Source organism: Rhinatrema bivittatum, chromosome 6 (assembly GCF_901001135.1).
Source record: "Rhinatrema bivittatum chromosome 6, aRhiBiv1.1, whole genome shotgun sequence".
NCBI lineage: Eukaryota > Metazoa > Chordata > Amphibia > Gymnophiona > Rhinatrematidae > Rhinatrema > Rhinatrema bivittatum.
Window position 1 is genome coordinate 312,184,247 of NC_042620.1, and position 26,961 is coordinate 312,211,207.

The window sequence follows — 26,961 nt, forward strand, 5'->3', positions numbered from 1 at the left end:
CTCTACTGATGACTGGAGTGGTGGTCCAAGGCCAGGCAGAGGTCGTAGGCAGGTGGCGAGTAGATGTGTCGCGGTCCAGGCAAGGGTCAGAAGCAGGCAGCGGTCCAGGCATATCCAGAGTACAAGCAAAGGTCAAGAGCAGACAGCGGTCAAGCAGAGGTCAAACCAGGTATCCACCCAAGGGAGGAGAAAGGGAAAGAATAGGGCTGAGGCAGACAGGCAAGGCAAGAGCAGGCTGGGCAGGTGAGGACTGCTGCAGGTGGAGACAAAGGCTGGAGAACAGACTGGAGATGAAGACTGAAAATGAAGGCAAGGACAAGCTGAAGAGTAAGGCTGGGAAGCAAGAAGCGCTACGCTTGGTAGCTAGATCTGTTTCTGAGGCAGTGAGAGAAAGACAGAGAGTCTTTTATACGGCTAGACTTGTGAGGGTATCAGGACGCTCCGCAGGCCTTTAATCATCGTGGCATTGGGTGCATGTGCCTAAGGAGGAGCTAGGCTGGTTGGGGCCGGTGGTGTCCTGCCACGTTCGCAGAAGCAGTCCGTGGACCACCAAACCCAACAGAAAGACTTTTAGCTGGCTACACAAAATGTTCTTTCTGCCAAAGGAGGTGTTACAAAGTACTGATTGAAAAGGGCGTCTAAACCTTTGCACATGACATTCACTATTATTTTCAATCTGTTAAAACCAGCAAATAAACAGTAAATCTGCATTAAAAATTGTAACGTTGTTACAAAAATTACCGTGGATCTAAACAAACCAGCATTAAAAAGTGTTGAGCTCATTAGCAATCATAAGTGGAGCGGTAATTCCAGTCACTCAACTATATTATTCTCTTTAATGTGATCATCTAAGATATAATCATAACCCGAGAGATAGGTGAAAGTGCAAAAATAATCACAATTAAAAAAACCCCCCCCAAAACTAATTATTAGACGTGAAAATTGTCCGTTTCAGTAGAAATCTTTTGTTACAAATAAAACGCAACTTAACTTATTGTGGCGCCTGTAGCCATCCCATATTCATTTCAACCCACATGCTTGCTTCGACGCCTGATACAGCCATGTTTCTGCACATAAACAGTGCCTGTTTTTAATGTTGGTTGGTTTAGTTCCACGGTAATTTTGTAATCGAGTTTCTGGAGCTGGACAATCAGGATTTTGATTTTTATTTTTTTATAGATGTTTAACTTTGTTCCATGTACAGGTTAAGTCATCTTCTGCTTACCTAGAGATACAGTGAAACGTACGATTTGACCAGGGGTGTCTAAATGTTTGCACACAATTGTATATTCCCCGGGAGTTCCCCATTTTACATGACCTGCTTTACCCTAAAAATCAAAGCAGCGTTTGGTGTTATGCACTCCCATCCAGATGGTTCTTTCCCAGAGTATTTCTGGATTTTGCTAGGAATGGGGTGAGGCACCAGCTGTGGCCCATCAGGTGGATTCATCTTGACTCAGGTTTTACCCAGATTTCAGACTGACACAAACTAGTCTTGCGTCAAGACTTGCCAGACCATTTGACTCATGTTTTTGCGTACGATGAGCAACTCTCTCATCAAACCTCTGGATTTTTGTCTGTGATTTTAAAGTGGTTAAATGCTGAGTAAAGGACCTGTCTTATTTAGCCTGCAGCTGGGCTAAATAAGACAGGTTACTTATGGGAATCTGAATCTGGTTCAGATTTGACCAATCATATGAGCCTCGTTTAATCTGAAACAGATCAAGGGAGAGTGGATTATGACTTCTACAATTCAAATCAACCTCCTTAGCGATTTGTGGGGATTTAAATTTAATCCAAACTGGTATGGCTAAACTGCAGGCTAATAGCCTTAGTAGGTCCTTCTCTTCCATCAAGTTCTCTGGTTCTATCTTAGGATACCCCAAGCAGGGTTTTCATGTCGTCTCACCAGCGTTGCTCCCTTACCTGGGTCAACCTGATAAGACTTAGCCAATCCTAGTTTTGGTTCTCTTTGCAAGCACAGATCTGATCTCCCTTAGGGAAAAAGGGCTACACTTCCATGCATGCAACATGGCAACATCAAGCTTAATCAATTTCTTTGGTAGCGCCAAACTGAGCTGTGACCCCAAATGGGGGGGTCACAACCTCAGTGGATGAGGTCCCAAGGGAACAGAGCTGCTCCCATCTGTTGACTTCTCCCTCTAGTCCTGGGCAGCAGCAATCAGTGCAAGACCTGCGAGACAGACTCCCCCCTCCCCGGTGCAGGCTTCCCATTAAACCAGAAACCCATGAGGAATGGCCTGCGAGCCTGTGCTGACTTTCAATACTGGTATTTCTGTAGCCTCTGTTGCTTTGCTGCTTTAGGTTACGTTGGGTAGCAGAGGTGTGCAGAGGTGTGCGGGGGCTGGAGGTTTGCCATTTTGTTTTGGTTGTCGTCTAGGGTCATGTGAACTTTCAAGTGTTAAAACGTGGTCATGCTGGATACATTTTCGGGAAGCACTGCTCTTCAGGGTTGACTGGGAGTGAGGTGGGAAGTGGCAACCCCATTTTCCACATGCAGTAGTAGCCACTGACTTTTGCCTGGTCTGTATGACTCTGTGCCTCACCGGAAGCCATTAAGGCAGCGAACATCATGCAATGCCATTAAAGGAGAGTTAGCCCGAGCAACAGGAACAAACAAGTTCTTCTAAAATAAGACACGTGACGGAGGAAAGGAGGGGGGGGGGAGAGCATGGGTGGAGGAAACCAGGAAATGCTTCAAATTAACTTTTCAAAAAAGGCATCCCCGTGCTGGAGAATTTAAGAATATGTTTGTTGACAAAGCACATCAAACACTGGCCAATTTTGTTGCTACCGGAATCAAAATGACAGGAAAGCGTCTTTGGAAACCGGGCACACAGACGCTGAAACCTTGTTTGTACAAAATTCTGCCTTCGCACAGGGGAAAAAAAAAAAAGCTCATGTGTGGACAGAGCCATTCGCAGGGATCCCAAACTGTATCTCGGTAGTGCTCACTGCTGGTGGTACTAGACAGAAAAAAAATAGTCTTCCAGTTAGCAGCACAAACTCCAGCCAGGGGCCAGTCCTGTTTTTCAGCTTCTGTTTCAAAATGTTTTTCATCTAACGAAACTCCCAGAATGTTTGAAAGAGAAATTAAAGAGAAACAACTTGGAACCCAGCAGTACTGGAACACCAAATATAATTCTTTCAATTTAGTTGTAATTAGAATATGTTCTTAATTCCCCACTGTCTGTTTTTTTCCCCCCAAGAACTGCATTGATTTATCACAACTTATTATTAATGTCAAGACACCAGCCAGTAACATTCCACTCTCATGGAGTATGAGACCCTCCAATTTTTTTTTCCAAATGAGTAATTTGTGCACGTCACAGATACCAGAACTGACCAGAGACTTTTAAGAACAGCACAATTCTTGGAATGTGACTTTTTTTTTTTTGCCATCTGCTCAATCAATAATGTATTGATGGCGTTCCTGGGACCTTGTTATCATATGCCTGGCTCTTAAGTGCCACCCTTTTGATTCCAAGACTGCTCAAGCTTTGCTTGACGAGGCCCATGTTAAAAGAAAACACAGGAGCCACCCTTAGAATGGTAAAAGGTCTCAGGCAGCTCCAAAATAATGCAGGCATCTGTATCTTATTCAAAAGCTAATTTTTAAATCAAACCTATCAAGCTGAGCATGCTAGGAGAGCATGCCGTTCAGTCACATGCAGCCCCATTTAAACAGGAATGCCGGCCAAAATCATCTTCTCATGATCGTGCCCCAAGGTTTCAACCATTTTTCCCCCTCCCCCCGCCGCCAAATGCCTACTTTGGTTGTTCATGCTTAGGCATTACCAGTATCAGCGTGCTGCCTCCATGCGAATCAGTACAGTTGTGCCCCTGATTTACTTAGGAGACCCAAAAGTGGATGTAGCTTTCCAAAATAAAAGTTCAGGTATAAAATAAAAATCACAATAAAAATTGGTGGATTTTGGTATTTTAGACTGGTTTTATTGCAAATAATTTCAAAGTGGCTTATGCGGGGTAGAAAGCCTTTTGTCCCAGAACGTGAACGATTTTAGTCGCACCGAGAGGAGGGCATGGCAAGGGGCTCATTTACGACGGGAGATGGGGGGGGGAAGAGAACAAAACGCACAGATTCCATTTTCAAAACTACGTGCATTATTTTCAATTAAAAAAAAAAAAAAAAAAAAGGACCAGTGCAAATAGCAGGTGAAAATGCCCGCAGCCAACTGTGCCAGTGGCACGTTTCAAAAAGCAAAAAAAAAAAAGTTATATGCCTACTCTTGCTTTAAAAAAAAAATAAAAAATTCAACACAGAGTCCATAGATTAAAAAGTATCCACAGACTTTGTCCAAGAGCACGCAGTTTTGAACTGTCCCACCCACCCCTAAAACTAGGAACTCTTCAGGGCAGAGATTCATTGTACCTGTGTGTAATAAGCTTCCAGAAACCCCGGGGTTTGGGGTGTCATATCAACATGAAACAATACGGTTTGGTTGCACTAGTACTGCTGAAAGCAGAGCCTGCAGGGCAGGGTGGAATACTGAACATGTGACTAGACACAGCCTTATAGCGCTATGAGCCACAGATGCAGCAAGGGGGCATTTCAGCACAGCTGCTCCAGGGCTTCCCCATTACGCCTCCTCATCGGGATGCTTTCCAGTTTCCAAAACACTTCCAAGCAAAAGAGCCAAGAAGTAACTGACCTGCAAAAATACTATTTTTCTTTAAAATTAAAAAATGGCTGCGTTTTGGACTTAAGAACATGAGACTACATCAAAATTTGTATTCATTGGATTTTCTGACTTAAAAAAAAAAACAAAGAAGTTTAACCAAGACCCTGATTGGCTGGATCTGGCAAAATGCTGCTTAATTCCCAATGTGTCTCACTGGCCCTTTTGAAAAGCTAAAAAGTAGGCTGAAAGATATGCAAAGGTCATAACTTGCAGCTGAAAAACCAAAAATACAACTGCAGAAGCTAGAAATGTAAGTCTGATAATGTATTTGGGTATAGGCAGGCTACAATTTAGGTTCAAAAGAATGTTAGTTCTTCTCTGCTTTGGCCTTGTAAACCTAAATAAAATGTTCTTCAAAACTATGCTCGTTAACTAGAAAGAAGAGTGCCAGCATAGTGCAGGTGATGCCAAATAACAGAGTTGTCTCCTCAGCCCCTGTAACCGACTTTCTCCATATAAGCACTTCTGTCTCAGAATCCTATGCAGCCCAAGGCACTGTCTCGGCAGACCATCTTCTCTGCTATATCCTGCTGCTTCAGCCCCAGGAGCCCTCTTCCACGGCCTGCACTGCTAAGAAAGACAAGAGGCGTGTGAGAGAGAGAGAGAGAGAGAATAGTGCTCAGCGGCACTCCAAACCACAGGCAGTGTGAGATGCAACTCCCAGCATCGTCACACAGCACTACTCCTGCAACCCAGGCGTGATCTTTCATTTGACTACCATGAGATTTAGGACTTTTAAGTTTATAGGTAATTCTTATGCAAAGAGAAGTAAGAACACCTTATGGAGAGATCATGTCCATCTGTCTATCTGTAACCTAGAATTAGGAGATAAACCAGACCACAGAATGAGCTGCAATTAGGAGTACTTGGAAGACATGAACGTGATAACTGCAAACTTTGTCGGCTACATTATTGGTTCCATTTTGCTTTGTTCTGGTGTTTCTGTGTTTGGGAGGCAATAGCATGGTGTCATATTTTTTTTTGGTGCACAGTAAACCCGGTTAATGCAGAATACAAGAACTTCACTCTCACATGTGCACTCTTAAAGGGACCCAGACAACTTCCCTTGCTAATCTGTTTGATGGTTCCAAACTCCCCTATTCGCTTCTATCCTGCCTCTTCCCTAAGTGCAAGAGAGAGAATACACAATGATTCGCCATTAGGCTGGCTTTGTTTTCACCCTTCATGAGTGAGAGAGGAGGGGCCTCTATATCTCTTGAGTGGGGAAAACTGAGCTCATCAAAAAAAAAACCCTTTCTTTACCAGTGAATAGTGAGGGCAGCCAGCATGTTCTGCTCCTGCCTATGCACTGTATGAATGGCATTGTTTAAAGTACATTAAAATGAATTCCTACTTGTGGCTGTTTAACTTGATTGTCAGGGTGCCTTTGTGATGCCCACGGCCCGTTATGGAAGCAGCAAACATTGACATCTGTCACATCTGACTGGTCAGACAGTCAGGTTCAATCACTGCATCCCAATTCCAGAAACTCATCAAATCATCTATGTAGCAGTTCCTGGCAGTTTCATTTTTTTTTGGAAAGTTCCTTAATGGCATCTCTCCCCTCTGTTAAGAGGCCAACCCCGCATCACATTTTAAAAGGAGAGCTACCATCAACACATACCATAATCATGTGTGTCATGGAAGTCAACAGCAACATAATTGCACAACCAGATTCAAATTATTTTCTGTTTTCATGATTTTATGCAACACACAGTCCCTATAATATAGAAAGAACCCAGTGCTGTCATGGATAGCACACACGTGGGCAGAGTTATCAGAATGTGACGCCCCAGTGTAATTATCTGTGCCAGTTTTGTCCTGGTGATTTTGCCCATCGAAAACCCCAGGATATTTTTTATTGCTACACCTCCAGCAATGTCTGTAATGTTCTGCTGAACCTGCTCAGTTATGTCCTAGGGTAATATAAACCTCTTGGGGGAAAAAAAAAAAAAAGGCAACGCTTCAGTTCTCACCCCTACTCCCTTCCTTTGAAAAGTAAAAATGTACCGGAGACCTGCACCAGAGAATTTTAAAACAGGCAGGGAAAGCATGCAGAGAGCCAAGGCTTTGGAAATGCTTTCCAACGTAGATTTGTAGAAGGGGTGCGTGGTGGTATTTGTATGTGGGAGGGAGGAAAAAGATAGATGTTTGGGGGGGGGGGGGGGGAGGGCTGTGAGCTGGCAAACGTGAGCATGCGTGGGTGGGAGATTGTATGCGTGTGGGATGGAGTGTGGGGTGGTGGTGAGCATAAGGATGTGTGTGAGAGATGGGGAATGCGTGCAGGTGTGTGCCAGTGGAGAGGGCAGCATGGATATGTTAGGGTTGTATGTGCGTGTTTGGATAGGTAAGGGCAGTGGGGTGTATGCTTTTTGGGGCTATGGCTGTGTGTACTTGTGGGCATGTGGATGGGTGTGGGGGGGGGGGGGAACACACGCATGAATTTGGAAGTCAGAGGAGTGGCTTTGAAGGCACCTTTTGGTGCCATCTTTCATCATCTTCTTCAGTTATTTTTTCCCCCGTCTCGGTCTGCCACTGTTGCTCTGTGGCACAGCCCTGGAAGGGTGAGGAAGGACTTTTGGAATGGAGCACTGGTCAACATTCTGCAACCTATTTCTACAGAAAGCAATTAGGAATTTTTGGAAGTTCAGTTCTCTCAAAAAAAAACAAAAAACGACCTGATGATTTTCTTCCTGCATGCCAAATCTGGTGAATTTCCATCCCTTTTCTGGCCTCTGGGGCCTGGACATCCAAACTATAATGCCTGGTGAAAGTGTGCAATGACTTTCAAGAAGCCACCCGACAAATCTCTTGTGGTAATACCTGTTGATATTTGGCCTGGAAGGCCGCCTGAGAATGAGCAGAATGAGCCCTTAACCCCTCGGGGCTAGGATGACCCTGACACATGACCGCCGAACCTATAGCTTCCTTCAACCACCGTGCTATCATGGAGTTTGACGCCTTATGATCCTTTTATGCACCACTCCATAGCACAAAAAGATGATCAAATAACCAGAAGCTAATAGTGTTTAAGATACCGCAACAATGCCTGCTTTACATCCAAAAGTCACAACTCTCTCGTGTGAGGTGCTGTAGCATCTACTGAAAGACCAGAAGCTCTACCGATTGACTTAAATGGAATGACACTACCACCTTAGGAAGGAAGGAACCGCCCACAATGAGACTCCAGCATCCATAATTCTTAAAAAAGGATCCCTACATGTCAAGGCCTGAAGTTCCTAAATCCTTCTAGTGGAACAAATTGCCACCAAAAAAACCACCTTTAAGGTGAGATCTTTCATTGTAGCCCTTCTAAGAGGCTCGAATGGAGCCACACACAACCCTTTAAGTTCCAAGTTAAGGCTCCAAGATGGACACAATGTCCAGACTGGAGGACACAAATGCTTTGCCCCCTGGAGAAAAACGCACCACATCCAGATGTGCAGCTAGAGCCGCTCCCTGCACTTTGCCTCAAAAACAGCCCAAAGCTGCCGCCTGAACTCTGAGGTAGTTAAAGCCAAACCCTTCACCAACCCTCTTTGCAAGAAGGTCAGAATAGGCACTATGGATACCCAAGTAGGTTCAACCCCCTGCTCCATGCACCCAATTCTCGAAAACTCTCCAGACCCTCACAGAATCTCAGAATATCCTTTGTCCTTAAAGCGTTTCCTCTTGACTGCCAGAGCTGCGAGACAGAAGTGAGTTGCCTGATCTGAAAATATGGGACCTTGGTGCAGAAGCTTTGGAAGATGACTAAGCCTCAATGGCCCATCCACTGCTAGATTGAGCAGATCTGCAAACCATGGCTGCTGAGGCCACTCCAGAGCCACAAGAATTACATCTCCCAGATAAATCTCTACAGGCCACAATATTTTGCCCAACAGCAGCCACGGTGGAAACACGTACAGTAGAATACCCCGCCGCCAAAGAAGAACCAAGGCATCAATCCCTTCTGCTCCGCGATCCCTTCTGTGACTGAAGAACTGTGGTGCCTTGGCATTTCGCTAAGGTGTCATTAAGTCCATGTGGCCTCCTCTGCCATGGATGAGACGCATTGCTTCCTCCAACAATTCCCATTCTCCGGGATCCAGCTGTTGTTGACTGAGAAAATCTGCTTGCACATTGTCTGTCCCGACTATGTGAGAAGCTGCTAGTAAATGCCAGATGCTGTTCTGCCCAGCGGATTAACTCCTGGGCTTCCTGAGCCACCACTTGACTCTTGGTACCACCCTATCAGTTGATGTAAGCCACCATCGTTGCACTGTCTGACAAGATCCTTACTAGCCATCTGCACAGATAGAAATGCACGCAGTGCGAACTTCACCACTTTTGTCTCTAAGCGATTGATATACCACAATGCTTCCTCCGCTGACCACTGGTCCTACATTGACTGAGTTTGGCATACAACTCCCCACCCAGAGAGACTGGCATCGGTGGTAACAACTATCCACTCTGGAACTTCCAAGTCCACTCCGTGACACAACTGGTCCCAACCAAGTCACACTGGAGTTGGCTAGCTCTGTAAGAGATAGTGGAAAATGAAACTGCTCTGACAACTGATCCCACTGGGAAAGCAACACAACCTGCAGAGGCCTCACATGAGTAAATACACAAGGAACCAGCTCCAAAGTGGACGCCATGGAACCGAGAACCTGCAAGTAAACCCAGACCCTGGACATCAGTTTCTCCAACAAACTGTGAACTTGTGTCTGCAATTTGCAAATGTGTTCCTTGGTGAGAAACATCTTCCCCACCCTGGTATCAAAATACGTCCCCAGAAACTCCAACACCTGAAAAGGGGAAAGATGGTTCTTTGACAGATTTACTATCCAACCCAGGGATCTCAAGTGCTGCAAAATAAAGTCCGCTGCCTGCCTGCCTGCAAAGGACCTCTTACTTTGCTCAAATAAGCCAATCGTCCAGATGTGCGTGAACCAGGATGCCCTCCTTCCTGAGCTGCCACCATCACAACCATCAATTTGGTGAATGTCTTCAAAGCCATCACCAGATCGAACGGAAGGGTGCAAAATTGAAAATGCATCCCTAGGATCACGAACCGGAGGAATCTCTGATGGTCCAGCTGGATCCCGATGTACACATATGCCTCACTCAAATCCAGGGAAGCCAAGAACTCTCCCTTGCAAAGACTGAGTGCAGAGTCTCCATCCAAAAACGAGGAACTTTGAGAGCCATGTTTATTTTCTTTAAGTCCAAAATTAGGCAAAAAGTTCCCTCCTTCTTTGGAACCACGAAATAAATGGAATATAGTCCTGTCCCCTCTTTCCTATAGGGAGCCAGGAACAATGGCTCCCAGCATCTGTAGGCGGCTGATGTTTTGCTGTACCACCCACCTTTTTTCCACGGAAGCACAAGGGAAGACAATGAATAAGTCCCTTAGTGGATGAGCAAATTCTAAAGCATAACCTTGCCTTATCACGCTTAAGACCTACTGGTTCAACGTGATCTTGGCCTACTCCTCTTAAGAAAGAGTCAACTGACCCCCTATGACTGGAATTGAGGAGTGGTCTGGCCTTGCTTCATTGGGAGGATTTGGTTGCACCACCACCCTGGCCAGTGCCATCCCTGTTCGGCTTTCGACCTCGAAAGGATTGGTTCCAGGACTGCTGCCTCCCCAAGGTCTGCCTCTGGGCTCCTCCTGAAGCTCTACTCTGCCAAAAACACCTATTCCCTCTGAACCAAGAATGCAAAGGAAAATATCCTTTGGCCCCCTTTTGGCTTATCCTCAAGTAATTTATATCCTTTATTCTCTCCCAGATGTTTTATCAGTCCCTCCAAGTCTTCTCCAAAAAGCAGCTTTCCTTTGAAAGGTAACGCTCCTAACTGAAACTTTAATGAAACAACCGCTGACCAGTTTCTCAAAGACGTTGCCTGACAGAGACTGCCGACATCATCATTATAGAAGACGTCTTAACGAGGTCATATAACACATCGGCTCCATAGGCAACCACAGCCTCCAGCCGCTTTGCCTCTGCTACAAACATGGATTTGCCTGCCTGCAACTGCTGCACCCATCACAGCCCAGCCTGAAGCTTAAAACTGCTGCACACTATAGCACATATGCCTAGGGCAGACACCTAAAAAAATCTTCTTGAGATGGACTTCCAGCTTCCTATCGTGCAGATCCTTTAGCCCTGCAGAACAGGCCACTGGAATGGTTGTCTTTTTAGTAACCACTGACACTGAGGCATCCACCTTTGGAACCCTCAACAGCTCAAGCTTGTCTTCAGGCAAAGGATTTTAATGTATCCATCGCTCCACCAACCTTCAAGCCAGTCTCTGGAGTATACCACTCCCTGACCACCAACTTTTTAACTGACTTATGGAAAGGAATAGCCTTCACTGGACCTCTTGAGAAATCCATGAACGGATCCACCTCTTCCTGATTGCATTCCTCTCGCGGAACTTTTATCCCTAACTCCTTAAGGACATAGGGGATCAGGGGTCCCAACTCTTCCTTGTGGAAAAGGCGAGCCACCTTTGGATTGTCCCTCTCCACAGCCAGGGCTTTTCCCAGCCCCTCTTCCATATCCTGTCCCACTGAAGAAGGATCCGCCTCAGGAGGGTCCTCTACAGGTGCATCCCGTCTTCCGAATCCTCAGCGATTTTGTCCACTGTGAAACCTTGGACCTCTTCCTGGGCTGCGGACCTACCGACGCCTCCTGCTTGGAATCGCGCTACCCCATGGCTTTCCTAGCCAAATAAGCCTTGTGCAACAGGACGAAATCGTATGCGAAGGTTGCAGAATCATCAGAATCCTCCCCCAGGAGGTCCTCACCTGACTGAATTCCCTGGGCTCCTCGGCCCTCTATGGGGCTCACACCAGCCAGGGACAGTGGCAGAGGGAGATCCCTGTTCCCTCCCCCCCGGCAGCCTCTGAAGCGGCCGTGAGAGAAGATAAAATAGCTGCCGTTCCTGCGCTAATTAGGAAGGGACTTGCTGCTTCCCCCGATGTACCTGAGAGCCTCCCAGGCCCATGCTGTCTTCTGATGCCACCGCGATCAACCCTGAACTTCTCTCCCCCAGAGAAGTAGTGGGAACAAGAGCTGACCTGAGAGAGCCACACGCATACATCGCCGCATGCAGGGCACTTGCTGTCACGTGGCACGTGGCATGCTTTCGGCCCGCCGGGACTACAAGTGCGGTCAGCCCCCTGAGGAGCCTAAATTGTTACAGCCCCTGCCAGGCTTTAGCAACTCTCTCACACCGAGCCAATAAATAGAGAAAGAAAAATAAAGAAACCTAACTTTTTTTTTACTTTAGAGAAAGGAGAAAAAAACCCCAAAAAACCCCACTTCCCTGTAATCGAAAAATGGCAGCGGGCTCTGCAAGTCCTACTGGGGGAGAGGGAACCGGCTCCACCAGATTTTTACCCCCGGCCGTGAAGGACCGAGCAATATAATGGTCCCCAACCCCCTGTTTGTCCACCTTAGAACCAGGAAAGATGACCCCACTAGGACCTACCAACCTCCTGGGAGGAAATCTCCAAGAAATTTTGTTTTTTTTAAACCTATTTTCCAGACTGCAGGTTTTGCACCTCTACCATCTGTTGCAGACAGAGAAAAACTGAGGGACTGCAGGCGGCGCACCTGGTTATGTGGCAGTGTCAGCCAAATTTTCTCTGTCTCCATCTGCTGGAAGGGAGGCAAAACCCAGGAGTCTGGACTGATCTGGGTACATACAGGGAATCACATTTTATTCCTGCATGCCAAGTTTGGTGAAGGTCTCTTTTTAGGAGCGTTATGCCCATAGATGGACAGATGAAAACTGATCCCATTTAATTACTGTAAGTCTTTCCAACAATCCCTACATTAGAAAGTATTGAATGAAAAAAAAAAAAAAAAAAAAAAAAGGTAAAAGCTACTTCAGTGGATTTATAGCGAAGCAACACACTATAAGGCCAATGCAGTAATCTGAGTATTAAACTGTGCACTGGTTTCCACAGCACATTTTTAACACTCAGGTTAAATTATTTTTAAACTCCCAAATGCAGTAAGCTAATGTTATGCAAATGCATCGGGAGGTTAACGAGCAAAAACTGTAAAATTTTAACCTAGGAAAGTGAGGGGAGGCATCCCAGTAGGGAGAGAAGAAAAGCGGAGCCCCTCCGATATTCCAATGAGAGTTAAAAAGTGTGCTAACACGGAAACGTGAATGCAAGCCATGCTCGGAATTGATACTTAATGCTCTCACTTCAAACACGCTGATTGTTTCATTATAGGTCAAACAATTTTATTATCTTTTTTTTTTTAAAAATAAATTAAACATTGCTCTTCTCCAGACACCTGTCCTTTATCAGGGTAAACCTCAGCCGCCGCTTACTCAGATAAGTACTGATCTATCCGGCTACCTGGCAGCAGCGAGCTACTGTCCCTTAGCCGGATAAGTCGGTACTTAACCGGGAACCTGGTGCGGGTTACCACTAGTTAGCCAAATAAGTATTTACCTAGCAGCCAACAGCGCCAGGTACTCGGATAAGTAAAAACCTATCCAGCTAAGTGACAGCAGCTCGCTGCTGCCAGATAGAATGGAACTTATCCTGGTAAGTGGCAACAGGGCTGCTGCTGTTTACCCAGAAAACAGGTGCCCAGGGTGAAGGAGTGCTTGAGTTGGGCTGCAGCAAATTCTCGCTGAAGGCAGCTGGGAGAGAGAAGCCTGGGAGCCCAATCCCCCTCTCCCCCAGCCTAACAGAGCCATAAAGAAGGGAAATTTCTGACAATTTTCCTAGCATTGTAAACCTTGCTCCATCTCTGACCAGGAGTTAAATTTCCATCACTAGGAAAATGTGAGCTATTCCAGCCCATCTCTCTGCGCTGGAAGGGAATAGCTAAAGCTCTCATTTGCATAGTATTTCCATGCAAGGGTGCTAAGACCAATGCACAATTTTACCTGCATATTTTCTTTGTGTAAAATTCCTTGCTGCATCAGCTGTTAGGTTTTACACTCAGAAACTGCACGTAGAATAGGAGGTAAAACTATGTGGAACTCACAGCACTGTATGTTTCGGTCTGTATGTTATCATTGACATCACTGTTAACACAAAACATCTTAACTGGTCTCTCTGTTACACCGGTGTTACAGAAACAACTGAACATTAGGGTAACCAAGTTTGCTTACCTGTTAACAGGGATCTTCCCAGGCAGCAGGATGAATCAGCCGTGTGTGTGATGTCATCCAGTGACAGCAACAGACCCAGCTCTCAGTGCTCAGTAAGGACTTTACTGAGTATTCATGGGGTTTCCATCATGCACACCTCCTCCAGAGCCCCTCATTCTCTTCCAGGACCTAAGCTTTAGCATTCCACTGGGTTCTCTGTAAGTTTCAGTTTCAACCATTGTTTCAATGTATCCGCCCCCGAGGCGACAGTTCAGTTCTCTGTAAACCGGTGCGATATGTATTCTATACAGGAACATCGGTATATAAAAATTATAAATAAATAAATAAATAAGTAGTCGAATCTCCATGGAGGCGGGCGGAAATTAAAGCATGACTAATTTCATCCTGCTGCCTACGGAGAACTCTGTTTACCGTTTTACCTGTTTAAAAGGTAAGCAAGCTTGTTTACTCCATCAATAAGCAGGCATAAATTAGCCAAAACACGTGAGGAGTCCAAAACCGATGGCTGCAGCAGAGCGATTATCGAAAAACCCGCCCTCACCAACGGAGAGCGGACTACTGGGTGAACAGGCTGCACACAATAGCTTGTCCAAAGGTAGTTTCCTCAGGACATGCTGTCCAAAACAGTAGTGGGACATGAAGACGTAAACAGACAACTTTGTAGCAGTTGATGTCTTCAACAGAAATGGCCCTGAGATGAACCACTGAAGTCACCATTGCTCTGACTTGTTTAGCCTTGACTGGGTCTGTAATCTGTAAACCGGCCAGCATATAACGGTGCACTATACAGACCGCTTGGCAACTGCCTTTCCTAATCTATTGGGATTGGAGGACACAAATAGTTGAGATGCTTTGTCAGAGAGGATGAGCCCTTTTTAGATAACATGCCAGGACTCTTTTACAGTCCAAGGAGTGAAGACCTCCTTTGTACGCATGCGGTCTTGGAAATAATGTTTGCGCACAATGGCTTGATTAATGTGGAACGCTGATACCACCTTCGGAAGGAACTTGGGATGACTTCCCAGAACCACCCTAATTAAAAAAAAAAAAAAGTGAAGGGGTGGTGACTATGAAACTAGAGCCTGTAGTTTGCTTACTCTCTATGCTGAAGTAATAGCCATAGGAAACACCACTTTCTGGGTGAGAAACCTCAGGGTCACGGAGTCAAGATTGTTTAAAAGATGGTTTCTTGAGTTCATCTAGGACTACACAGAGGTCTCAATGTACTGGAGGTTTTACTAACTGGAGGCTTGGAATGCACACCCTCTTCCGTTTGAAACTGTAAGACTTTCCGGTTGACAGTATCTTGGCACAAATCAGAACTGCATATTCAACATCCATGCATTAGGGTCAGAGATGGCAGTCCTGGATAGCAAAGCTTACTGTACTCCTGTGAGACGAGGGTCAGACAGGTTTCCAATTGACAGATGGACAAGATACGAATACCTTACTTGCCATGTCAGGCTGGTGCTATGAGGATCATCCTCGTCCTGTCCTGAAGGGCCTTCTGGACAGTCCTAGCATTAACAGAAATCAGTAAGTATGCGTACATTTAGCAACTTAGTAAATAATGGCAGAAAAAGAACCAAATGGTCCATTCAGTATGCCAAGCAAGTTTATTTATTTATTTGGGTAGTAACTGCTGCTCTGTGCAGGTTACCCCCATGCCTTCTGTTACTACCCTTAATGGCAAGTGTGGAAGTAACCTGCACGGAGCAGCAGTTCCTACGCTGTTTAGCACAAATGTATTGACAGCTGATTTATATTTGCTCAAATGTATGAAGCATAACTTTAACCTTCTATTGTCTTCAGAAGCAAACAGGTCAATCACCAGATTTCCCTAGTGGCTGAACAAGTCATCTGCGATCATCTGATCCAAGGACCATGCATGCATGGTATTGTGCCCATGTATTGTGAATTTCTGGAAGGTAGGCTGCCTACAGATTGGCATTGTGCTGTCCTGCTGACAACCAGATCTGGAGAGCCTCCTGGAAGAGGGTATAAGAGCCAATATCTCCCGGCTCATTTATGTAGAAAATGGTTGTCTGTCCAGATCAAGATTCTATTTCCCAAAAGAAAGTGAGAGAAAGCCTCAAAGAACAGTGGATGGCTTGCAAGTAGTAGGCTTATAGGTTGATATGCAGATGACTCCATAGGGGCCATGAATCTTGGGTCTATGCTACACCAGTGTGTTCCCCAATCTCACACTCTTGGGTGGAGGAATAGTAGAGAGATTCACTTGATGCAGTGGGTCATGCAGTGAGAAACCCACCTCTATAACATCTGGATTCATCCACCATTTGAAGGAATACCCTCATCATGAGGATCATGGAAACCAGGTGAGATAATGGCTGATATAGATGATCCCATTGGTTTTGGAGGCCACATTGAAGGTCCTACATGTGTAGATGAGTCAGAGGAACCATATGTATTGCAGTCGCCATGTGGCTGGAAATAATCAGGACTGACCTTGTTGGCAGCAGTTCTGTGAAAGGAGAAACCTTATTAGGCCCATAAGCAATATGGCTCTTTCAACAGGGAAATGCTTTCTCCTGAAGCAACTCTATCCAGGCTCCCATGAATTGAATTATTTGAAATGGAATCAAACTGAACTTGACAAAGTTGACCAGAAAAACTAGGGACTGGAGGAGCCATATGGTCTTTGAGAGATTCCACACCTCCTGCTACCACAAAGAAATTGTCCAGGTATGGGAATACACAGACTCCTGTGATGAAGCCTTGCAGCCACAACAACAAAGTATTTGCTGAACACTTTCAGGGCTGCCAAAAGGCCAACTGGTAACATCTTTTACTGATAGTGTACATTCTTCCAATGGGCAGCATGGATGGGGATAAGTGTGCAAATCGAGAGTGTACATCCAATCTTTTGAATAAAAGGAAGAATCATCTGGAGGGAGTTCATCTTGAACTTCTCCGGAACCAACAAATTATCCAGTCTCTGCAGGTCCAGGATAGGCCTTAATCCATTGGGATTAGGAAATACCAACAAAATAATCCCTGGCCACACTTCCAAGGAGGGACCAGCTCGATTATCTTCTACTGAAGGAATGACTCCACTTGCAGCTGTAATTGGGCAGACTGAGAAGAGTTGACGAGAAAACTGCAATCTCTCAGATCAGAGAAGGAGAGAGAAGCATAAGTGGTAACCATACTCCACAACTTTCAAGACCCACTGGTCCTTAGTGATCTAGTGTCATTCTGGAAGGAAGGATTGCACTGTGCCTCCTCCCTCCATTCCCCAAAGGTGGGGCTCAAAGATGTAAAAAATGGGTCTTCACTTTAGGATGCAACCACTGCTGGGTCTCTGGCTGATGTCTGTCCCTCTGCAATCCACTGACAGACAGGGGCTGCCATTGAAGATTGGATGGCACCCAACAGCAATGAAAAGAATAGAAGGAACATCTTGGGAAGACTGGACATTTGTAAGAAAAGTACTGGCAATGTTCTGGAGCAGGCTAGTTCATCGCCATTGCTTATAATGGTTATAACGCCATTGCTTATAATGCTTATAACGCCATAGCTGAGATTTTTCTGTTTCAATGGAAACAGATATGATTTGATATTTTTATCAAGAATGTCGGTATATAAAAATTCGAAATAAATAAATAAATAAATAAATGACTGCAGGATGGACTGATGCGCCTCGATCAGCACTACTGTCCCCTTTGCCTTGTTGCCAAACAAGTAGCCCCCTGTGATCATGTACATACTCCCAAAGGCCACTTGCTCTCAACCATGCAAACCTTTGAGCTTCAATAGCAGCAGCCGAGGTCCTGGACATGGTATCAAAGGCTTTGTTCATGCAGAAAATCAGATGTAGTTCACATTTCTCCACCGCACAATGGAAAAACATCTGTTCAAGGTCTGACGACGCTAGCAAAGTCTCTAACCTCTATATGTGTTTATGCAAATATTGCACCATGCACAGCTGAAGAGCTGTGATCTGGGCGCTCAGCATGGATCCCTGGAAGATCTTCTTCCCAAAAGCATCCAACACCTTTGGATCTTTCCGAGGGGATGCACCAAAGTGATCTTGAATGTGCTTAACCCACTTCAATGCCAGCTATCACCATGGAATGATATGGTAGCTGGACTACCCCAAATCCGATTGAACTTGCCAATTTATCCAGAAATTGTGAATAGCAGAGTTCTTCCAGAGGAGAAGTATGCTGAGGCAATTCCAGAAGAGAGTCTGATGGAATTCCCAATTTTCCTCCTCCCCCTACTATGGGGAACGAGGGAAACAATGAGCCAGCACCCCAACTGGTTGAAGGGGGAAAATATGTTAGAAACTCTGGGTAAGCCAAATTCTCTTTCTATACACTCTGAGTTATGGAGAGACTCCCCTCGGTGAGGAGAATCTGCTATCTCATGTTGAGGACTCGTTCCCAATTTTGGAAGCCCGTGAAGAGACACATGCTTCACAAGAAATAATTTCTCCCACTGAAAGAGCCACGTTGCTCAGGGGCATAATAAGGCTTCTCCTTTCACAGAATTACATGTCAGCAAGATCAGTCCTGGTCATTCTTGGCCAGATGGCTGCTGCAGTACATATGATTCCTCCAGCTCATCTGTACATGTGGATCCTTTAGAGGTGGCCTCCAAAACCAAATGGGGGGCTTTGAGGAGCTCCACTATATGGAAACATTTCCTGTGTCTTGGCCAGGAGAGGTTTCAATTTCACTGGTCTGTCTGCAGGGTTTAAGGCAGGGATGGGCAATTGTGCTCCTCGAGGGCCACAAACCAGTCAGATTTTCAGGATATCCCTAACGAATATGCATGAAATAGATTTTCATATCCTGAAAATCCGACTGGTTTGCGGCCCTCTAGAAGCAGAATTGCCCATCCCTAGCTTAAGGAAGCAAATAAGTCTTTACCAACTCTGTCAGCTAAGTTTCCACTAGTTCCCTTTATGCTTAAGTTGAAGGAAAGACATCTTCTTCCGAGACCCAGATGGAAGGGATAATAAGAAACTTGATGTCATGACAGCTGCCTTCACCAGGCCATGGCTAGCTCCAAGACTCTACGTGCCAGCTGTACCAGTCCAACTATACTATGGTTCTTGGGCTGTGCTGGCAGATCCTCCATCTGTACCAGGATCGAGACTCAGGTTAATGCACAAAGCGTTCCACTGTGAAAGTGAAGGTGCCTTGGGCTGATGCGCCAAGGGGGAAGAATGCATCACAGAGTGTGTGTTCTTCCCTGATGAAAACCGTGCTCTGGTCAGCGCTAGATTTGGGTAGAACAGGTGGCTTGGTTGCCAGAGGTATCTTCTGTTCCATGAAGGACAACGATCTTGTGCTGAGGAGGCAATTATTTGTTTCAGCATCGTGGGAGGTCTTGCGCCTCAGTGTCCTGGCCCTAACTTTTTCTTAGATGCCAAGGAAGACTCTCCTGGAGTAGCTCCTTCACACCATTTAGACGTTCTTCTCAGCACCTTCTCCAGCGTCACAGCCATCAGTACCACACTCAGCTCCTGACTTGTGATGGACCCAGGAACCAGTGCTTTAGAAGGGAGCTTTCCCATGCTTGCAGGAATGGGAGGGGAAAACGCCTGTCTCTGTTTTTTTGTGATGGGAGCCAATAACAGCTTGCTCCTGGATGACGAGCAGTTCTGCTGCCTAGTCTCACTTTGAGGCTTTGCACGCTTACTTGCTGGAACCTCTCTGTGCTTCCACCTTCCAGGTGCAATTGTGTTGAACCCTCAGGAACATTCAACCAAGCTGTAGCAGATGCAGGAGTTGTGCTCTGGGCCCAAACAGCAAAAACACACAGCATGTGCGTCAGTGATGGACATCTAGCATCCACGGATGCAGACCTTGAACCCACTGACTGTGGGCTTCTTACCCTTAGGCTTTTCCATATTCAGTTTGATTTTATTTTTTTTTAAATATTATAATTGTAAAGTTCTATTGAGGAGCTGCTGAGGCAGCGGCAATAAAAAAAAAAAAAAAAAGAGGTACAAAGAGGCAAAGCAGGCCACAAAAGGCCCGAAATCAAAAAACTGTGAGAGAGACACTGGGTCACTTCTGTGCAGTAGCAAAGAAAGACTGAGTGTTGCATCTGAGATGGACCCTTGGCCCAAGGTGGGGTTGACACTAACAGCAGGGCAAGTCCTACGGGTCCCCACCATTGGTAAGCGAAGCTGGATGATTGACGGAGGCCGGCTGGAGCTTCGCCAATACCAGCCCTCGTTCCCCACAGGTTGAGCTTTTGGGTACCAGGGCCGGCTGGTCTTAGGTGGGCCTCCATCCTAGGTCTTCCTGGACGCGGTGAAGGAATCAGCCAGAGGCCAGCAGCAGTAACTTGGATAGGAGAATGAGTCCAGACAAGGCAGAGTCCCAGAGACTCAGGTGCCAAAGGAGAACAAATAGCAAGACAGGTGGCGCCCGAGCAAGAACAGGCCAAAAAGTCTGAAAGGCCGTCCAGAGTAGATTCAACAGAGGCGCAGGTGGTCAGGGCAGGTGGCAAGCAAGGAGAAGCGGTCACACGGGCACAGGTCAAAACCAGGAGTCCGTCCAAGAATGGTCAGGCAAGGCAAAGGTCAAACCAGGAATCAAACAGTAGCATAGTCAGACGTAGAGGAGGTCAAGCCAGGTATCAATCAGTAGCGTGGTCAGATGAAGCAGGGGTCAAGCTAGGTATCAGTTAGTAGCGAAGACAAAGCAGGGTAGACACGGAACACAGGAACAGGACAGGAATGGATACCAGGAGCAAGGCAGAAACAGTAACCAAGAACACAGACAAAGCAGGAACAAACCGGGAGCCAGGAACACAGACGAAGCACAGGAACAAGCAACTAAGCACACGATTAGCGTGGAGACCTGTTGCCAAGGCAAGGAAGCACTGGCTGGGCCCAGCCTTAAGTACCGGGACCCAGTGACGTCATCATCCGGGGCCACGGTGTGGTTTCCCGCCGCAGCCCCTTTAAAAGCAGAACAGATGCACGCACACGCCTAGGAGGTGGTGTGGCATGAGACGGCAGCATCTTCCCGTGGGCCACACGGGGAGACCCACCATGGAGCTGGGAGGTCCGCGGAGGAGCTGGGAGCGCTAGAGGCAACTCGGGTGCGCAGGCGGCTACCTTCAGCCGCAAGAGAGGAGGAACCGGAAGCTGGAGCAGGCAGATGAGGGTAAGTGGGTCCGGCTGCGGGCCTGCCGCAGCCGGCACACACAACACTGAGGTACTCATGATGTAGTGTGCAAGCATGGGAACTCCCAACACATGCTCAGTAAAATCTTTACTGAGCTCAGAGAGCTGGGTCTGTGTTGGCACCATTGGGCGATGTTATCCACATATGGCAAATTCATGCCTGCTTGCCATAGAAGTACAGTATTCATTTGATTGTCTATTAGGTTATTGCTTTGAACAGCGTACATGATTACAGTTCAAGTTGACAGTAGCTCTTCTTTAAAAGAGAAAGTAAAGGGTGACCCCCATTCAGTGCTTAAGAGATGTTTAGTGGTTTAAAAATCAATACTATGATTAGGACTTCCTCAACTGGATGCATTGCATCATGGGATTGTTTAGACACAACAACAGTGGGAACTCAAAGATTCAATGGGGCCTGCTCTCTTTCGTAAGCAAAGCTCTCAGACATGAACTAAAACTTTGCTGCCAGGAGTCATACAAATACTGAGAAAAATCATAACCAAAATCAATCTTTTCAAATCTAAAACAAAAACAAGCTAGTTCGTGTTTCATGAGGTCCTTTTTTCCTATAATTAAATGAAATGAGGACCCTGGCAAGGGAAAGACTTGCCCAAACACAGGTTATATGCTGACTATTGGACCTACATATTTGGTACAACACTTCATGCTTGCTCTAGGCTTGCTTAGAATGAACAAAGTTGACACTCATATACATTCTGCATGTAAAGACTCTCACCTGTGGGAAAGGCTTCCTCAGCTGCCAATGATCACCATGCACCGAGCTACTTTCCTCCATGACGTTATGCTGAGATATACAGCAGCATTCTGCACAACTTGGCCACTGATGGTGATGACAGCGATAACTATGGTGCCTTGCCTGTAGGTTCCTTTTCAGTAAGACAGGACATATATCACCAGAACAATATATGCAAGGGTCAAGCCTCACTGGCCCTTGGACATTACAGGTATATCCCAAAGCTCTGAGACAGTCACCAGAATGCTTTCCTTGCTTGTAGCAGATGGGTTGTTTCAAGCCTTGAATTAAGTAATCTGAACAAGAAACAGCAGAATTTTGCATTGCTGGTGATGCTGGATGGTAAGTTTGATCTACAGAATGCCGTCTATGGTCCCTACAGTCAGGAATAACTGGCTGAAATACAGTTTTCTCATTGGGCACTGATCTGAAAGTGGACTTGTTTGGTTTGATAAGCATGGCAGGGTGATGAGAGGTGGAGATGCTCTTGCTGGTTTCTTCAAAAAACTTCCTCCTATCTGCAAAGGGCAGGAGAATGGAGTCTTCTGGCATCTGGTTTGGCATAAATGTTATCTCTAATTCTTTGTTATAAGTCACTGACTGGTTTTCTTTGGGATGCCTGAATTGAGGCTGCAGTTTGTGCTCTGGAGACCATTTCCATCGGCCTCCATTTCTGTTAGATATTTGGAGAGTTCTTTGATCTTCAAGGTCAGGAGAAGGACAAGAGGTGTTCCATTCTCCTTCTGAGATGGACATCCTGCCTGTCAAATGTTCAGCGATTCTTTGATTTTCATATACCTTGAGGTCATGGCCCTTTGTCTCTTGAATTAGACATTCTGAGGATTTTGTTCTCCATATGTCACAGGAGGGCTTACAGTCTAGATTAGGCGACTTGCACTTTGGAGATGCATTCCACTTTCTATCAGACATAGCTACCATCTTGTCTATTCGAGGATCAGTGGTTCTTGATGTCTCAGACACCCTCAGCTCATGGCTCTTTGTCTCTTGATTAAGGAACTCAGATGATTTTGCTCTCCATATATCAATAGAGTGCTTGTCTTCTGAAACATATGACCTGTTCTTTGGGGGAGCATTGCACTTTGTGTTTGAAACAATTAGCTGGTCGGCATTTCTTTGAGCTTCATGTGCCTTCAGTTCATGATTATCTGACTCTTGATTCAGGCATTCGGGCAACTTCACTCTTTGCATACCATTGGAGGGTTTACCTTCTATACTGGAAGATATAACCTTTGCAGGCACAGTCCACTCCATGGCTGATACAGAAGATCTCTCAGTGAGAGGTTCAGAAGTTCTCTGAGCCTCCTGTAACCTGAGCTCATGGTGCCTTGGATCTTGATCCAGGTACAGTGAAGCTTTCTCTCTCCAAGTATCACTGGAGCACCTGCTTTCTGTGCAGAATGACTGGCTCTTTGGAGGTGATGGTTGAGGAGGAAGAGGATGAGGAAGAGGAGAAGGGCAAGCACTTTCACATGGTTCGTCCGTCTCCTGAACTGGCTCTTCTCCACAGAGTAATACAGAAGAGCCTTTGCTCTTCTGCAACTGGGCCTTCCTCCTCTGGATTTCATTTCTCAGATTTGTGGCAAAGCGATCACTTCTCTTTCTCATCTGGGCTGAGCGCTGGCGAGATGAAACTGGCTTTCGAGCATTCTGCTTGCTTTCTTCAGGATTTTTGCATTCTTCCAAAGTTTCGGTGCTGCAGGCAGGCTTTAAGGTTACATTTTCCGTGAACAGTTGTGTGGCAGGCTGGAAGCTCTGCGGGTGATTGGTTGTCTCATTTGGTACACTGTAACATCTCGCAAAATCCGAGCCGTGCTTCAAGTATAAGTGTCCACAAGTGCCTGTTAATTGTGGATTGCCGGCTTCTTCTACCTCATCCTTTGAATTATGGACGTCTTCTTCAGAAGACATAGGCCTGCTCTTATTCCACTGCTCATGAGCAGCTTTTTCATAACAGAGCTGTTCTCTGGTACTTTTCTTTGGACTTGGGTTTTTTGGATCATGTTGTGGACTATGCAGCGGGGACATAGTCCACTGATGCCTCTCCTGTACAAACTGACTTTCAGAACCATAGTTAAGCTCTGCAGTGGGTTTCAGCAACTGTAAATCAGATGCCTCCAGGTGCTCAGTGCCACTGGACTGCTCTAATGCATGGTCTTTCTGCAGAGGGACAGCACAGTCTGTCAAAGGCACTGGTGTAGCTTGGCTACCTTCATTATTATTGTCGCTGTCCTTTATGTTTTTACATATTGGATTATCAACAAACTGTTTGCAAACAGGAATTTGTTTGCTGAATTCATTTGACTGTTTTGTGTTGTCATTCAGTAGTGTTTCAGTGCTTTGTTGGCTTTTCTCCATTTGTGAGCTTAGCATATAATACTGGTCAGAAGACAAAGGATCCTTTGCATGACCTGAACACAATGCAAACGCCTGTCCACAGTGGCAATTCAGCTCCTCAAGGCTCTTATTTTGGACAGACAGAAAGGTGTCTGATGCCCATCTCCCTGCAAGGTGCAATGAGTCTACAGGTGCTGAGGCTCTACGCCTCTCAGCATGAGCAGTGTGGGCTTTCGATGCCCGGAGGCTATCCCTTCTAACTGGAGGCTGAGGTGCTGCTTTTGAGGAACTGGAAAGGTTTGTTTCGTATGTGCACGAGGCAGGCCTAGAGCTGGGTTCTGAGTGTCCACCAAGGTGGTGAGAATTTGTCTCTTCAGAGGCTTCCCCACTACCATTTCCTGTCTGTAGGTATCTGTCATCATTGTGTTTGCAACCAACCAAGCCCTGGAGAATACAGTCCATGGAGGCACCCTCTTCAGGCCTGAGTGATAGAGTGTAGTCGGACGTATTGGAACTGGCAGAGAATGAACTGTATGCAGAGTCCCTCTTGTTGTGATACATGCTTTGGTCAACTGGGGAGAGATTCCCCTCAAAGTAAGTTTGGCTGGGTTGATCAAGGCTTTCCATACTTCCAATGGAACTGCTTTTGTCAGTGCTGCAATGGCGGGACAGATGGTTCCACTGCAGAGAGAGATCACTGCAAGACAAAAAACAGAGATTTAGAGAATCACCAAGCAAATACGTTGGTCAAAACCAAAGAGCCATAAAATAAACTGTTGCAACAAAAAATCTACTGCTAGGACATCCACCCCAAATGGGATCTGATGTATATTTCTGAAGTATTAAATTATAATGTTTGTGGCAATCTTGTTTCAATAACACATCCAATACAAATCCCAAATGAGCACCTGATTTTCAATGCAACACCCATGTGAAAATTCACATTCTAAATAGTCTATTAATGATTTTCTTTTAGGATTACCTTCCATTTCCAGACTCTAACAGAAGTTCTCAGTTCTTCAGCTGCCAACTTAGCCTTTTATAGGGAAGAGATTCACTATTTCTCTGTTTAATCTTGCCTTTCTCTACATTTCCCCTATTTCTTCCACTAAATCTCCCCTCCTGAAAGCTTTTTCAATTACTGGCACACACGATTCTCTGCTAAAGCAGAAGATGACAGAGTATGGCATGAGGAGTTCCAGGCTAACAGTATCAAAAGCAGGGTGAAGAAGAAGAGATTCACAAAAGGGAAGCCATTTCTACTCTTGGCCCGGCAGTTCTCTTGCTCCTTTTAGGATTCCAGCCCATATCAGAAGCAGCTTCTGCAGGGGCTTCAGTGCCAAGAGCCTTCATTGGCAACTACTCTGGGTTTCTTCCCCTAGCCTAACCGTTGAAGTGCCCACAGACTATGGATCCCTCTAGAACCTGGCATGTGATTACAGAGACTTCCCTCTCCCAAGGGGCAGTGAATGCTGCACCTGCTGCATCCTCATCCTGCCTGGGGAGCAGAGGCCACACCCAGGAATTGAATCTGGGTCTTCTGCATGGAGGGCACGCAGAGCTGATGCACGGCCACTGGGCAAGCCCAGGAAGAGGTTTCTGACGCTCACTTCTTTCATCTAGCAAATATCATTTTAACGTTCTTTGTTTTGTTTTCTTTCCTCCAATCCTTCTGTTTCCAACAACTAAACCGGGCACCGTATGACACCCTCCCCCAAACCCCAGCCCAGCTGAGGAGCATCCACTACCTCTTCCCCAGTTACTTATGGTCAGGTCCCCTCAGTTTGCCACAATTCTACAAAGAGTTAAACGTTTGCCACTAAATCACAGCAAACTGCAAGTTCAGCTACCCACGGTTACTGCACCAGCCTAGTGCTGTCTGTATGCCACTGTTGCTATTTCGACCCAACCGCTCCTCCCACAAGATGAGGCTCATGGTCTTCTCCCTTCAACTGGCACCAGTAGGGTCCGATACCTCCTCCTTCCCACCATCATAAGGCACACACTAAACAGAGCCAAGCAGTGCTGGAGGTGGGAGGAAGCGGCTGGAAATTGTTTGCAGGTGTTTTGGAGGGGGACGTGGAGCAAAGAAATTCACAGAGCAAACTAGAACTGAGGGAAGGGATGGAAAAACTGGAAGAGGAACAGACAAGTAGGCACGGAGGGAGAAAACAGAAGAGAGAGAGGACGAAAGATGTATTTATTTGATTAATATTCTGCTTTTTCAAGCATTTCAAAGCGGATTACATTCAGGTACAGTAGAGAAGGGAGGAGTGAGTAACTAGAGGCAGGGGAAGGATACATCACAGAGGTTATTCTTACGGCAAGCAGATGCCTTCTTTTTTTTCAGGAAGCCCAAGTGCACCATCTGCAAGATGTTCCAGACCCTTGGCCACCCGGTCCCAAGGCTGGACTAATAATGTTCTTGCTAATTCTTTCAGAAATGCCATTTTTTTGGAGATGGAAGTTAGAGACATATTCCCTGAAACACCAGCCTCCCAAAGCAATGTGTGAGAAAACAGAAGTTTGCTATGGGATTATTATCGGTAGAGGCATAATTAACATTATTCTGCCTGGGACATGTGGCATCGCATTCCCAAATGAGTTTTTGGGGATAGTTGGCCTTTCTTGAGGCAGACATGCAGGGTGGCAGTTAATGACAATCGGAGTAACGAAAGCTCAATAACAGGGTTACATCTTTAATTGAAAAATTCTTATAAACAAAATTCAAAGAGGGAAGGAAAACTGGGAAAATATGCATCAGAAGCAGTAAGGGTCAATAAAACATGCAGGTTTAAAAAAAAAAAAAAAATGATGAA

At 45.9% G+C, this 26,961-nt stretch overlaps 1 protein-coding gene across 3 annotated transcripts in view; it reads right to left on the minus strand.

Annotated features, from left to right (window-relative positions):
• Window positions 1-26,961, minus strand: part of SHROOM4 (shroom family member 4) — a 318,353-nt gene that overhangs the window by 60,110 nt on the left and 231,282 nt on the right. For all 3 annotated transcript variants that reach the window (XM_029607489.1, XM_029607490.1, XM_029607491.1), the window contains one exon: window positions 21,770-24,839. In XM_029607489.1, the coding sequence (XP_029463349.1) occupies window positions 21,770-24,839 (3,070 nt within the window). The remainder of the gene's footprint in view (window positions 1-21,769; window positions 24,840-26,961) is intronic.